Genomic DNA, 12,892 nt, shown 5'->3' on the forward strand with positions numbered 1-12,892 from the left:
GGATCAGGATAACATGGCAGTATATTACTGGGGATGGGATGGCTGTTTAAGATCAGAACTGTATCAAGATTAGGCCTACAGCTGCTGTTTAATCATTAACACTCTAACAGAAACCGGTACATTGACTCATGTCATCTATGAAATCCTCAGTGGTGGCATGCTCTATAACATGTAGATGGGATCACAGTTGTCAGTTCATTGTAGCGGGAAATTACTTTTGAGAAACGGTAGCCTAGTGGTTTAGAGCATTGGGCCAGTAACTGAAAGGTTCGTTGATTTGACTCCATGAGCCAACTARTTGAAAAATCTGTTGATGTGCCCTTGAGCAAGGCACTTAACCCTAATTGTGCCTGTAATTCGCTCTGAATAAGGGCATCTGCTAAATGTCTCAAATGTAAACCATTTCTGATGTTCAGCTTATGATTCAGGAATCCAGTAGATGGCGACATTTAACCATTGAAATAGGCCTAGAAGTGGAGTCACCTGAACTCTACTTTGCATTTACGTTAATGACAACAATTTCGGACAAACAAAGTTTTGCTGTCACTCACTTGTTGTAGAGGACGATGTCTGGGACCCAGATGAGTTCTGACGGGACTCTGATGGATGTGACGTTGTCATAGTCAGAAGGYGCCCAGCGTAGCTTGTAGTCATTCCACTCCTAAGAGGAGAACATACACAAGGAGACGAGAGGTTGTTCAGGTCCCGAGGACTCATCATAAAGAGCCTATTAATCCTTAACGAACTAATTACCGTAATTCATACTTAAAAAACCTCAGTCACACACATACTATATATATGCAGGGTTTCCTCTAGGCAAAATCCTAGAGGAAACTCTGCATCAAGACTAGAGACTCGGTTTGTTTTACTTTAACAATAAACTACATAGTTAGTGTTTTTTTATGCATATCCTAGCTTCTGGGCTGAGTAACAGGCAGTTTACTTTGGCATGCTTTTCGATCCAGACGTCGAAATACTGCCCCCAAGCCATAATAAGTTTTAAGTGTTTGGCTTTTTCAAGGACTGCAAGCTTATCTTGAACTAGGAATTTCCTACAATTGGCTGGTTCCATTCTCACCACTTAGTGACCCCTTCTCACACTAGTGGACCCCTGGACAAATTTACCCGGTACATTAGATGTATTCATCTGCATGTTTGACCGCCTTTGAGCCAGTGTATTACTGAACAAAATGTGCCAACAAAACGATGTTTTGGGATATCAAAGAGGGACTTCATCGAACAAACTAACATTATTGTGTAGCTGGGACTCTGACGCAACCATATGAAATCTTCAAAGGTAAGTATTATTGTATCGCATTTCTGACTTTTGTAATTCCTTTACTTGTTGTAAAATGTTTGTATGCTTTTGTAAACGGGGCGCTGATCTCAGATATCGCATGGTATGCTTTCGCCGTAAAGCCTTGTTTGAAATCTGACAACGGCTGATTTAAAAAGAGGGTTAATCTTTAAGCGATGTATAACGCTTGTATTTTTATGAATGTTTATCATGACTATTTCTGTATTTTGAATTTGCGTTCTGCAATTCACCGGATGTTGTCAAGGTGGGTTGCTAGCAGAACACCTGCGCCAGAAAGGTATTAATCTTCATCAATTGAGGATTTCTCAGATGCAGTCAAGAAGAAGGAACTAATACCAGCTATGAAGGCTGCAAGTAGGAACGAGGTGACAGCATATCTGAGGTATGACAAACTGATTGTTCACTCTACCTCCCAAGGATTTAGGAGCAGCGACAGACATAAGTATTCCAGCCACACACACACCACACACTCCACTCACTCACTCACTCACTCACTCACTCACTCACTCACTCATCCACTCACTCATCACTCACTCACTACTCACTCACTCACTCATCACTCACTCACTCACTCCTCACTCACTCACTCACTCAGTCACTCAGTCACGTCACTACTCACTCACTCACTCACTCACTCACTGAGAATCTCTCTCTCAGACTCCAACTACAGGTTCATGTTTGGACATGTACAACTGTAATATACCAAAGAAAGGTCTGCTCATTACTCGCTTAAAATATATGCAGTGTTTAAGAAACAAAATATATGAAAAATGTGCTTAGTGCAGTAAACAATATTCATGTATTGGCATAAGAGAGTCACTTGGACTCTTCTTTTGAGGATGCTTGAGATCTCTTACATGGAGACAATTTTGTCAGAGAGGACAGAATAGATTATGAGGGTGGAGTGCAGTTACATCCAGATTCATATTCCAGCAAAAAACAACGTCAGGACTTGATGTTGAATGGATTAGAGCGCTATGGGGTACAGGTGTCATTTACCTCATCTGAAACCTATAGTAGTTGGTTGCTGCTACAGGCCACTAGTGCTGATTGAAATATCTTGATGTAATCTCCTTATGTGTTGGATAAGGTATCTGATGAAAATAGGGAAATATATTTAGGGGAGAGATATAAATATTGATTTTTTTTAAACCAAACTGTGCAATGAGAAAGAACATACTTATGCTGCCAATGTATGTAACCTGACCCAAGTTATGACATCCCAACCAGACGTCACTATAGTCCGTAGACTCACAACCAGAACGTTCACTGATAGGTCCGGTATGACATCACCAACCAGAACGTTCACTGATAAGGTCCGGTTATGACATCACCAACCCGAATACGTTCACTGATAGGTCCGGTATGACAATCACCAACCAGAACGTTCACTGATAGGTCCGGTATGACATCACAACCAGAACGTTCACTGATAGGTCCGGTATGACATCACCAACCAGAACGTTCACTGATAGGTCCGGTTATTGACATCACAACCAGAACGTTCACTGATAGGTCGGTATGACATCACAACAAGAACGTTCACTGATAGGTCCGGTATGACATCACCAACCAGACGTTCACTGATTAGTCCGTTATGACATCACCAACCAGAACGTTCACTGATAGGTCCGGTATTTGACATCACAACCAGAACGTTCCTGATAGGTCCGGTTATGACATTCACCAACCAGAACGTCCACTGATAGGTCCGGTATTACATCATCAACCAGAACCTCACTTGATAGGTCCGATATGACATCACAACCAGAACGTTCACTGATAGGTCCGGTATGACATCACCAACCAGAACGTCACTGATAGGTCCGGTATTACATCATCAACCAGAACGCTCACTGATAGGTCCTGGTATTACATCACCAACCAGAACGTCCACTATAGGTCCGGTATTACATCATCAACCAGAACGCTCACTGATAGGTGGTATGACATCACCAACCAGAACGTTCACTGATAGGTCTGGTATGACATCACCAACCAGAACGTTCACTGATAGTCCGGTATGACATCATCAACCAGAACGTTCACTGATAGGTCCGGTATGACATCACCAACCAGAACGCTCACTGATAGGTCCGGTAGACATCACCAACAGAACGTTCACTGTAGGTCCGGTATTGACATCACCAACCAGAACGTTCACTATAGGTCCGGTATGACATCATCAACCAGAACGTTCACTGATAGGTCGGTATGAATCACACCAAAGTTCACTGATAGGTCCGGTATGACATCACAACCAGAACGTTCACTGAATAGGTCCGGTATGACATCACCAACCAGTACGTTCACTGATAGGTCCGGTATGTACATCACCAACCAGAAGTTCACTAATAGGTCCGGTTATGACATCATCAACAAGAACGTTTCACTGATAGGTCCGGTATGACATCACAACCAGAACGTTCATGATAGGTCGGTTATGACATCACCAACCAGAACGTTCACTGATAGGTCCTGGGTATGTACAATCACCAACCAGAAGTTCATGATAGGTCCGGTATGACATCACCAACCGAACGTTCACTGATAGGTCCGGTATTACATCACCAACCAGAACGCTCACTGATAGGTCCGGTATGACAATCATCAACCAGAACGTTCACTGATAGGTCCGGTATTACTCACCAACCAGAACGTTCATGATAGGTCCGGTATTACATCATCAACCAGAACGTTCACTGAAGGTCCGGTTGACATCACAACCAGAACGTTCACTATAGGTCCGGTATGACATCACCAACCAGAACGTTCACTTGATAGGTCCGGTATGACATCACAACCAAGAACGTTCACTGATAGGTCCGGTATTACATCTCAACCAGAACGTCACTGATAGGTCGGTATTACATCATCAACCAGAACGTTCCACTAATAGGTCCGGGATTACATCACCAACCAGAACGTTCACTGATAGGTCCGGTATTACATCACCAACCAGAACGTTCACTGATAGGTCCGGTATGACATATCAACCAGAACGTTCACTGATAGGTCCGGTATGACATCACCAACCAGAACGTTCCAATAGGTCTGGTATTACATCACCAACCAGAACGTCACTAATAGGTCTGGTATTACATCATCAACCAGAACGTTCACTGATAGGTCCGTATGACATCACCAACCAGAACGTTCACTAATAGGTCCGGTATACATCATCAACCAGAACGTTCACTGATAAGGTCCGGTATGACATCACCAACCAGAACGTTCACTGATAGGTCCGATAGACATCACCAACCAGAACGTTCACTGATAGGTCCGGTATTACATCATCAACCAGAACGTTCACTGATAGGTCCGTATGACATCACCAACCAGAACGTTCACTGATAGGTCTGGTATGACATACACCAACCAGAACGTTCACTAATAGGTCTGGTATTACATCACCAACCAGAACGTTCACTGATAGGTCCGGTATTACATCACCAACCAGAACGTTCACTGATAGGTCCGGTATACATCATCAACCAGAAACGTTCACTGATAGGTCCGGTATGACATCACCAACCAGAACGCTCACTATAGGTCTGGTATTACATCACCAACCAGAACGTTCACTAATAGGTCTGGTATTACATCAATCAACAAACGTTCACTGATAGGTCGGTATGACATACCAACCAGAACGTTCACTGATAGGTCCGGTATGACATCACCAACCAGAACGTTCACTGATAGGTCTGGTATTACATCATCAACCAGAACGTTCACTGATAGGTCTGGTATACATCACCAACCAGAACGTTCACGATAGGGTCCGTATGACATCACCAACCAGAACGTTCACTGATAGGTCCGGTATGTCATCACCAACCAGAACGTTCACTGATAGGTCCGGTATATACATCATCAACCAGAACGTTCACTGATAGGTCGGTATTGACTCACCAACCAGAACGTCACTGATGGTCCGGTATGACATCATCAACCAGAACGTCCACTAATAGGTCCGTATTACATCATCAACCAGAACGTTCACTAATAGGTCCGTATTACATCATCAACCAAACGTTCACTGATAGGTCCGGTATGACATCACCAACAGAACGTTCACTGATAGTCGGTATGACATCACCAACCGGAACGTTCACTGATAGGTCCGTATGACATCACAACCGGAACGTTCACTATAGGTCCGGTATGACATCACCAACCGGAACGTTCACTGATAGGTCCGTATGACATCACCAACCAGAACGTTCACTGATAGGTCCGGTATGACATCACCAACCAGAACGTTCACTAATAGTCCGGTATGACATCACCAACCAGAAACGTTCACTTATAGTCGGTATCACATCACCAACCAGAACGTTCACTAATAGGTCCGGTATGACATCACAACCAGAACGTTCACTAATAGGTCTGGTATGACATCACCAACCAGAACGTTCACTGATGTCCGGTATCACATCACCAACCAGAAACGTTCACTAATATTCCGGTATTACATCATCAACCAGAACGTTCACTAATATGTCCGGTATGACATCATCAACCAGAACGTTCACTGATAGGTCCGGTATTACATCATCAACCAGAACGTTCACTGATAGGTCCGTATTACATCATCAACCAGAACGTTCACTGATAGTCCGGTATGACATCACCAACCAGAACGTTCACTGATAGGTCCGTATGACATCATCAACCAGAACGTTCACTGATAGGTCCGGTATTACATCATCAACCAGAACGTCACTGATAGTCCGTATGACATCACCAACCAGAACGTTCACTAATAGGTCCGGTATGACATCATCAACCAGAACGTTCACTGATAGGTCGGTATTACATCATCAACCAGAACGTTCACTGATAGGTCCGGTATACATCCCAACCAGAACGTCACTAGTAGGTCCGGTATGAACATCACCAACAGAACGTTCACTGATACGTCCGTATTACATATCAACAGAACGTTCACTAAAGTCCCGTATTACATCGATCAACCAGAACGCTCACTTGATAGGTCCGGTATGACATCACCAACCAGAACGCTCACTGATAGGTCCGTACATCCCAACCAGAACGTTCACTGATAGGTCTGGATATGACATCACCAACCAGAACGTTCACTAATAGGTCTGTTCACATCATCAACTTGTATCGATCACGTTTTTACTAACATGCTGAACGTTGTTCTTAAAGCTGTATCAGTGCAGCACTAGGTTGTAAGTGATCATAAACTTGTTGTACTCACTAGTTACAGTGATCATAACTTGGTTGTACTCACTAGGTTACAGTGATCATAACTTGGTTGTTACTCACTAGGTTACAGTGATCATAACTTGTTTTGAGCTCATAGGTTACAGTGATCTTAACTGGTTGTTACTTCACTAGGTTACAGTGATCATAACTTGGTTGTACTCACTAGGTTACAGTGATCATAACTTGGTTGTACTCACTAGGTTACAGTGATCATAACTTGGTTGAACTCACTAGGAAAACTACAATACCAAAGGCTGGCCATAAGGTAATCTACCACAGGTCCTACAGAGGGTTCAATCAGAACTCATTTGTGGATGAGATTAATAATGTGCAATGGTTAGAAGTGTACCTTAAGGATGATCCTGAAATGCAACTAAATTTGTTTATGAGATTATACATGAGTATAGCTGATAAGCACGCCCCCTTTAAGAAAATGCACTGTGAGGTCAAATGGTGCCCCATGGATTGATGATGAGCTGAGAAATGTAATGATTCACCGTTATGATGCCAAAAAAGTAGCAGATAAACCTGGCAATCTGTTTGATAAGCAAAGATATTGTAAATTAATAAATCTTGTGACCAAGCTAAACAAAGGACAGAAGAAGGGATTCTATCAGCAAAACATTGATGAAGTAAAGGGTGATGGGAAAAAGTTGTGGAGAACGTCGAACACTATTATGGGTAGGAATTCAAACATGTCTGCCTCTTTTGTTGAATCAGAGGGTATATTAATTACTAAACCACATGACATTGCAAACTACTTTAATGAATATTTTACAGGCAAAGTGGACAAGTTGAGGAATGCTATGATTCCAATGATGGCTCCATGTCATAAACCCTTTTAAAAGATTGTATCATGAATGAGAGGCAATGCATGTTTGAAGTTCATCAAGTAGAAAGGGAAGAGGCAGAAAGGATGCTGTTGTCTCTTTCTGATGACACGTCACCTGGTACGGATCATCTAGACACTAAATTGTTTAGAGTTACAGCTAACCAAATATCTACCCCAATCTCTCATATTTTTAATAAGTGCTTGATGTATGCGGTGTGCCCAGAAGTCTGGAAAGAGTCAAAGGTTATTCCACTACCTAAAGATAAAAAAAATCTGCATTCACTGGTCCCAATAGTCGTCCTATAAATTTGCTGCCTGTGTTAAGTAAATTATTGGAAACAAATCAAGGATTATTTCTCATGTAATGGTCTGATAACGGGTTTCCAGCATGCATACAAAGAAGGGCATTCTACGAGAACGGCCTTAGAACAAATGACAGATGATTGGATAAAGAGTTTGGATGACAGGAAGTTAGTTGGTGCAGTGTTGCTGGATTTCAGTGCTGCTTTTGATGTAATTGATCATAAACTGTTACTAGGAAAACTCAAATGCTATGGTTTTAAGTCTGCAGCTCTATCCTGGATGGAAAGCTATCCATCCAGGAGAAGGCAAAAAGTGTTATTTAATGGTAGCCTTTCAAACAATAAAGATATACACTGTGGTGTTCCTCAAGGAAGTTGCCTAGGCCCACTTCGCTACTCTATCTTTACTAATGATTTACCTTCAGTAATGAACAAAGCAAGAGTGGTCATGGATGCTGATGAGCTCCTACAATGTATAGTGCAGCGTCAGAATGTAATGAGCTAACAGATGTACTGAGCAGTGAAATAAGAATGGTGTCTGAGTGGGTTGCTAAGTGGCTAAGGGAATTGCTGTTACAAGAAAATGTTCTGAGTATGTAACATCTAACACACTGAATAAGGTGATTCAATCCCTGGTCCTATCACACTTAGAGTACTGTAGCAGTTATATGGTCAATCCCTGGTTCTATCACACTTAGAGTACTGTCCAGTTATATGGTCAATCCCATGTCCTATCACACTTAGAGTACTGTCCGGTTATATGGTCAATCCCTGGTCCTATCACACTTAGGAGGTAGCGTGTTGCCAATTGTTATCAATGTCAACATCCACCGCTGGATTGACCTACTCTACACCACTCTTAGAACATCGCGTGTGCCATCCTACTCCCATCAACTGATACAGATCCCATCGATGGCCGTAATTCAATGCAAACATTAGATGTAGTCTTACTGTCCATTGTTATCACTTAGTCTACCTCCCTCAAAATTCCCCCACATACGGTCCTTATGCTATCACATTCAGCTGGGCGCAGTAATCTGACGATACCGAGTTAATAATGATGCTCAACTTCCACCCTAGTGCCTCATACCATCACACTACTCACAGCGAGCATATCAGCTTGTTCAGTCCTTTATGGTGGCAATCCCCTGGTTCGCTCAATCTACCATATCTTGAGCAGATTGACTGTTCCAAAAGTCTCTTATCCATATGAGTACATCGATCTGCCAAGCGTCCAAACGACTACAAAAGATGCATATCCAAAATTGGCGCTCAACATCGACAGGGGAGCTAGACTACCGATCTCTTAGCTTCTATACACCATGTCACTTTCAGCTGTCTTATCACCGTATTTGCCACTAGTTGCTAGTCATTTCCATGACAGAGGTGAAATTCAGTACTCATTATACAGCCGTATCTACTACGTTTGCACTGAGACAAGTCAACCTGAATTAGGCCTTAGTCATCCATATCTATACTAATTAGGTCGTTTCGAGCTGAATGTTATATTAACCTATTTCAAAAAAGACACATGCTACATCTTCCCTTCATCATCAAGACGGTTCTCTAAGCTCTTTTGGAGTATTTATCATGCAAAGAGCATTAATTCGCCATATAACAACCAACCCACATTGTACCACCAGTCAGCGAGCACAACTCATATCACGGCTTGTCACCCTAGAGGACTCAGCAATATTCCCAAGACCTGAAGAGACGGCATAATTCACCTATTTAACTCTACAGATTTTAAAATCAACTGTCAGGACATCCTCCATACCGACTCAGCATTGGTAACTCTTATCAGAGCTCTCACTTCGCGTAACTCTGTCTCACCTCAGGCCTAAGACAAAAGTAGATATGCCACCCTCCTTACACTAAGACACTACCAACATTCGCACCAACATAAACAATGTTACACTAAGGGCAATGCATCAAGATAGACACATGTAATAAAGCTTCGGTACTCATAGATATCACTGTTACACTCTCCAATGCACTAACAAGTACCGCGAGGACGGAGCTGCAATCATAGTCAAGTGAAGTAAAGCTCTAAATACTAAAATCCTACTAATTCAGATTCCATACACTCCAATTAGTGGGATTACCTGGGCTGCGTGACCAGATGCCAATAGACAAGGAAGTAGAAGTAAAGAACCATTCTACACATATAGCTGAACTGCTACTACCCACACTTACAGATCTAGCGGTAGAGAGGAAATAGAATAAGGGCAATCATCCGAACTATCATGGAATATAGATCCTATCCAGAAAACACGTCACTCCACTAACACCCAGTTATCCTATGTGCTCTCTAGTGAACACAGGAGGATAGAAACCTACATAAATCAGCGTAGTACAAGCATCCACCTACATTACTACCTTATACACTGTGAGCATGTACAGTCCATATATAGCGAAGGGACTATGAGTGACCATAAGCGACATAACACCGTCACTACTTCATCTTGAAACAGGTTTACCGAAGGCCATGCGTACATACTTGATGAACCAAGGGTGATAGACCTCCATCCTAACGCGAATCAACTGACTGTCGAACACATGGCACAGCAATAAAGAGTAGTACAACTGGGAGATTATATCTCATTAACAGTAATGGAGGGATTATTATGACCCCAATACATAATGACACTGTCAACTTGACAGACCTACAAGTGATTTCATGGCTTAGACATAGACAATAAGAAACAACAAGGGGTACTAATGAGATAGACCATATGACCTCTGGACCAGGAAACATAGGAAACGATAAAACAACTCCATCATCATCGTGACAACACTTAACGAGATCTCCTGGCCCCATATGACTGGGACATCTTACATGAAGTACAAAGATAACCTTCCCTCTTAAATGAATACAAAAGACATACTTTACCACATCTGCACACTACGGACTACCACAGGTGACCTGAAATAGCGAACCATGACAACTTTGATCGTAGATGGAGATAGACCGATGATGGATGGAGAACAAAGCGAAAGTAAGAAAGGAGCGAGGTCCTAAGAGTATAGAACGGGCCCCTTACTCAATATAGACAACCCGGTTCGAGCCTAGACAAATTATTGCACATACAGATTACCTTATGACGATGCTGCATGCATCTAGTTTGACACCATAATGTAAGCTCTGGACAGACCTAAGTAGCCATAACACTGTTATACACGACACCAATCTACAATGAGCAGATGTGTATACCCATGAGTTCTGGAGCCTGGTCATCCGAGCGAGAGAGGGTTAGAGTCTACGTGTGACCAAAAGAACCATCCCACTTTGTTCATAGGCCGACATCACGACCATTTATTGTGGGATTACCTGCTGGGGACCTAGCGGATACAGATCAAAAGGAAGAAAGAATCATCTCACATTACCTGAGTTAGACACCTTCCATACTGAGCATACATGCACATACAGCATGTGAATTCACGTTCACGAATGCATAACAAATTAGACCCAACGCAATAGTGCGTGAGTAACCGTATCCAATCTGAGATGAGACGCATCTAAGCCAACCAGGTACGCAACCTAACGAAATACAAAGGATACCACTTACGGGATGTGTCTGGATGCACAATTCAATGACGAGAACCCAAGAAGAAGATAAGCTGAAAGACCATACAACCCATTAATGAGCAGACTGGTTCTCAAGACATCCACCAATAGAACACTGTGAACCTGGCAGTGTAAATAGAAAGAAATCCATTGGATCAATAGGGTATGAATAGACCCATTTATGACTGGCGACAGCTGACCATTAAAAAACTATGAAGTACAACTTGACACCATTCTCTACAAGGTTGACTAAGACGGCGATCTATGATGGCATCCAGGAGAAGATACGAAAAGGAGGATAGTTACTCCAAAATCGAGACTAGACCAAACTATACTGTCCGACTGAGACCACAGTGATACAGATATTAAGCGCTAAGAGGCGATGGCATTACTCTTATTTAATACGATATGAGGTAAGAGACCATTATGGCATCCTCTAGCACCAGAGATAAAGTAGAAAACGCAACTTGGTCACACTCCACTGGAAAGATACAGTTTAAGCCTACCGAGTGAATGACTGATACCAGTGAGATCGAAAAGAGGGATACGATCTAAATGTCTATACCAATGACCAAACATGAAACTACAGAAGTATTATACGCGAAACGTACAACCATCTAACGTCGTGTATAGGAAACCATATATACCTAGGACATGGGGCGATGCATGCTATATGAGCGAAAAGAACATCTAATGTGACAGACCATATGACTGGACAGGAAATTGAAAGAACATCTAATGAGATAGACCATATTGACTGGACAGGAAATAGAAAGAACATCTAATGTGATAGACCAATATGACTGACAGGAAGTAGAAAAGAACATCTAATGAGATAGACCATATGACTGGACAGGAGAATAGGAAGAACATCTAATGTGATAGACCATATGACTGACAGGAAAATAGAAAAAGACATCTAATGTGATAGACCATAATATGGGAACTGAAGTTACAAGTAGAAAGAACATAACTAGTGACAGACCATTTGACTGGACAGGAAATTTGAAAAGAACATCTAATGAGATAGACCATATGAACTGGACAAGGAGATAGATAGCATCAACTGAATGTTAATGTGTTTCCTGTCAGGTATTTTAATTGTCTGTATTGTCTACTTGTTGAATGTTTTAAGTCTTGATTGTAATTGTTTGTAATGTCTTGTTAATTGCTGTTGGACCCCAGGAATTAGATTAGCATATACGGCGTAGCTAATGGGGATCCTAAATGGAAATGACACAATACTGAATGTACTGAAAAACCTCTGTCACACACATGCACTATATAAACTGAATGTACTTAATCACCTGTTTTCAGCCAGACGTTGGTGGTCATCATCTGATTCTCTTCTCGTCCTGTAGAAAGGAAAGAAAAAGGTCAAAGGAAAAACAGAGGAGGCAAAAAACATGACAAAAATAGAGATACAGGGTAGAGGGAAATCCTGTAGGTTTTACACCAGGGCTCTCCAACCATGTTCTTTTGAGATCCTACCATCCTGTAGGTTTACACTCCAACCCCAGTCGTAATTAACCGAATTCAACGTATCAACCAGCTAATTATTAAGAATCAGGTGTGCTAGATTGGATTTAGAGCGAAAACCTTATCAAGCTCAGGGTGTTACAGGTGGAGAG

The 12,892-nt window shown here is 42.1% G+C and overlaps 1 protein-coding gene across 1 annotated transcript in view; it reads right to left on the bottom strand.

The window, feature by feature from the left end:
- The window catches only part of LOC139025632 (neuronal acetylcholine receptor subunit alpha-2-like), a 45,378-nt gene that overhangs the window by 18,200 nt on the left and 14,286 nt on the right, over positions 1 to 12,892 (bottom strand). The window contains 2 exon segments of the mRNA XM_070440766.1: positions 552 to 661; positions 12,561 to 12,607. Of these exon segments, the coding sequence (XP_070296867.1) occupies positions 552 to 661; positions 12,561 to 12,607 (157 nt within the window).

The sequence above is a fragment of the Salvelinus sp. IW2-2015 genome, unplaced genomic scaffold, assembly GCF_002910315.2.
Source record: "Salvelinus sp. IW2-2015 unplaced genomic scaffold, ASM291031v2 Un_scaffold2982, whole genome shotgun sequence".
NCBI lineage: Eukaryota > Metazoa > Chordata > Actinopteri > Salmoniformes > Salmonidae > Salvelinus > Salvelinus sp. IW2-2015.